This window comes from Herpailurus yagouaroundi, unplaced genomic scaffold (assembly GCF_014898765.1).
Source record: "Herpailurus yagouaroundi ecotype Mexico unplaced genomic scaffold, PumYag 187, whole genome shotgun sequence".
Classification (NCBI taxonomy): Eukaryota; Metazoa; Chordata; class Mammalia; order Carnivora; family Felidae; genus Herpailurus; species Herpailurus yagouaroundi.
The window spans coordinates 28,135,282-28,138,162 of record NW_024412418.1 but is presented as its reverse complement, the minus strand read 5'-3'; the positions used below and the strand labels follow the sequence as shown (position 1 = coordinate 28,138,162).

Here is a 2,881-nt window from a genome sequence, read left to right as displayed (position 1 = left end):
GGGCTCCAGGCTGTGAGCTGTTAGCACAGAGCACGAGGAGGGGCTGGAACTCAGACAGCAAGGTCATGACCTGAGCTCAAGTCAGAGGCTTAACAGACTGAGCCACCCAGGCGTCCCAGAAGTGAGCCTTCTAGTATGCAAACTATTGTTAACCTCATGGCTTTAAGGTACTTGCAATGTCACTCCTCTATCCACAAAGTCCATGACAACACGAGGCAGTTACTTTGCACAATTGTAATTGTAAATTATAATTCCGTCTATTACAAATTAGCACCTAAAATACTATTTTGGACACATGAAAGTACAGATCTGGTGCAAGCACTGGAATTTTAATTTGGTAAACCATACATTCAAGTAATAACAAAACATGGCCCAAAGTGAACTGGGGCCCGGTCTGAGACCTAAAACTTCTTTTTTCCTAAGTGCAATATCATGACCCACACCCAAGAGCTAACAACAGGTCTGTCCAGATGCTGAGACCACGGACTTGAAAATCTCCATCCTTCGCCTTACAGGACTCCAGGGCAGCTAGAACGTCATCTTTCAGAGGTGGGGGGGCCTGACAGAGGCTTTGAAATTTGCCATACAACTCCTCCCAGGGCACATGTTGGGACTCAGTTCCAATCCAAATGCCTTTCTGAAGGTCATAGTGCAGATGTCGGGCCCAGTCTGCGAGCAGACCCAGATAGACCCGGGAGAGCTCTGGGTGGCGGCCTGCCACCGAAGTTAAAAGCCCGGCTGGGAGGTTACGGCAAAAGGCGGCCATGGCATCCGACTTCGTCAAAAGCCAACGGACCAGCTCCTGATCCCCGTCTGCGAGTGTTTTGGGGGTTCCCGGTTCCAGCTCCTCTTCTTGGGGCCGGGGAGACGACGGGGGGAGCAACAGCGCGGCCGCTATCACCTTCAGAAAGTTGTTCTGAGGCAAGCGCTCCCACAGGATGCTGAGAAACCGGATAGGGCCCTCGGCTTCGGCCTTCGGCACCTCTCGCAGACGCGCCAGCAGCAGCTCCGCCTGGGTCTTCAGCACTGAGTCCTCCTCAAGCACCGAGTTCTCTCCGTAGCCGCTAAGGCGCAGCAAGTGGACAGCGGATCGGCGGCGGGAGAGGCGGGCCAGGCTGCCTTGGAGCGTCTCCGGGTCGGCGTCCGGGACGCCAGGGCCCGGAAAGAGCTCCTGCAGCAGGTAGTGATAGGCGGCATCCCCCAGGGCCCGGTTCTCTAGCAGGCGCAGAGACAGCAGGAGGTCACAGCGCTCCAAGGCCTGGAAGTTCGTCAACCCGGGGACTGGAGAGGACCCAGAGCCGCCCTCCAGTCTCCACTGGTTTTGCAACCGCCGTTCCAGAGCCATGCGAATGCGGGCATGGCGTCCAAAGCGCCTATGGACGTGGCGCAGGTAGCGAGCCCACTGCAAGGCCCTGCGCACTGTCGCGGGGTCCCAGGTCCTGACGTGGGTCGTGCGGGAGACCGCCAGCACCTCGGAGAAGTGCTCAAAGTGCTGCAGGAGCGATTCCATGGGGGCGTGCTTACTTCCGCGTTCACCTTGGAGACGCCGACTCTCTGCGTGCCGATTGGAGCGTCTGTGTAAGTATACGCCTCTCTACAATGCTATTGGATAAAGTCCCTGTCGATATGACAAGGACGTTCATCCGGGTACTTTGACCCTGGGAAATTTAAACTGGAGAAAAGGCCCCGCGGTTTTACTTTTGCCACTAAAGTTAAGGAGGGAGGGGGGGCAAATGTGGGGTGTTCAAAACAGAGTTCTCTGCGTCACGTGCGAGATACTGTTAGTCGCGAGAGTCTCCATGCTTCTTTCACTTTGGAAATAAGCCCAGGTAGAAATTTCTTGAGCTTGGCCTGAGATGGTCTGTGCTGACGTTTATTGGGTAATGCCAATTGGGTAATGCTGTTAAATATTAAATGAAATCTTTAGTTCAATTCAGCTTAGTAAAAAATGTACTGACCACCAATTAATTAATGCCATGCACATTCTTAAATTCTGGGCCTTCACATTGTTATTTTGCTATTAGAGCTGAAGCCCAGATTAACTGAAGCAAACAAAAAACTTCAATACTAGTACTTTTAAATTTTTTAAAGGAATTTAAATTTTTATTAGAAAATTGCACTTTTTTTTGTTTTCGTTATTCCCATGGCAAAATAGCTTAGTTGACTTTCATTTCACACAAATAACTGAGCAAAATGACAGTTAAGACACTACGACAGAAATATATTTGACTAAGATTGTGGGAAGAGAGGGGAGAGGAAGAAGGATTCAATTCTGGAATGTCATCTAGATTATTCACTCATTTATGCATTCAAAAAATACTTGCCAACTTCTAGAGGTTGCATTGTCTAAATATGACAGTTTCTAACTTACTGATGTTGGTGACATAATTCATTTAAGCTGAATTTCTTTACAGTCCTAAAGACACTAGCCAACACTTTTAATTTAAGTAGGCAGAACTGATGTTTCCTTTTCTTTTGTTTTAACAAAAAGGGGAAGAGAAACAAATTTAAGAGGGGGAAGAGTCACGTTTTATTAAGATGAGCATTCCCACACTTTTTTTTTTTTTAATGAATAAATAAAGCAGTGGTGCTTATGCTGTTAATTCAGTTTTATTTTTTTGATATTTTTTAGCCCACATTCTTTTGGTCTTGAAGTATTATTTGATTTTATGCTAAGGATACCGTATCCTGAAATTCTTTGTATTGGCTACTAGAAACTTTGAGCCCAGTGTGCAGGCTGCCTTTAAAAAATGTACAGACTTCACTAATTCACTCATTTATTCATGCTTTTATGAAGAGTACTTATTACATCACATCCTGTAAGATACTAAGGATTTAGTGCTAAAGAAAATAAATGTGACCCTTGTCCTGGTGGAGGAGT

At 47.3% G+C, this 2,881-nt stretch overlaps 1 protein-coding gene across 1 annotated transcript; it reads right to left on the bottom strand.

The window, feature by feature from the left end:
- Positions 1-219: 219 nt before the first annotated feature.
- FANCF (FA complementation group F) lies at positions 220-1,743 on the bottom strand. Its single transcript, XM_040495609.1, has one exon. It carries the CDS (start codon positions 1,508-1,510, stop codon positions 431-433), a length of 1,080 nt encoding a protein of 359 aa, XP_040351543.1. The 5' UTR covers positions 1,511-1,743; the 3' UTR covers positions 220-430.
- Positions 1,744-2,881: the final 1,138 nt, after the last annotated feature.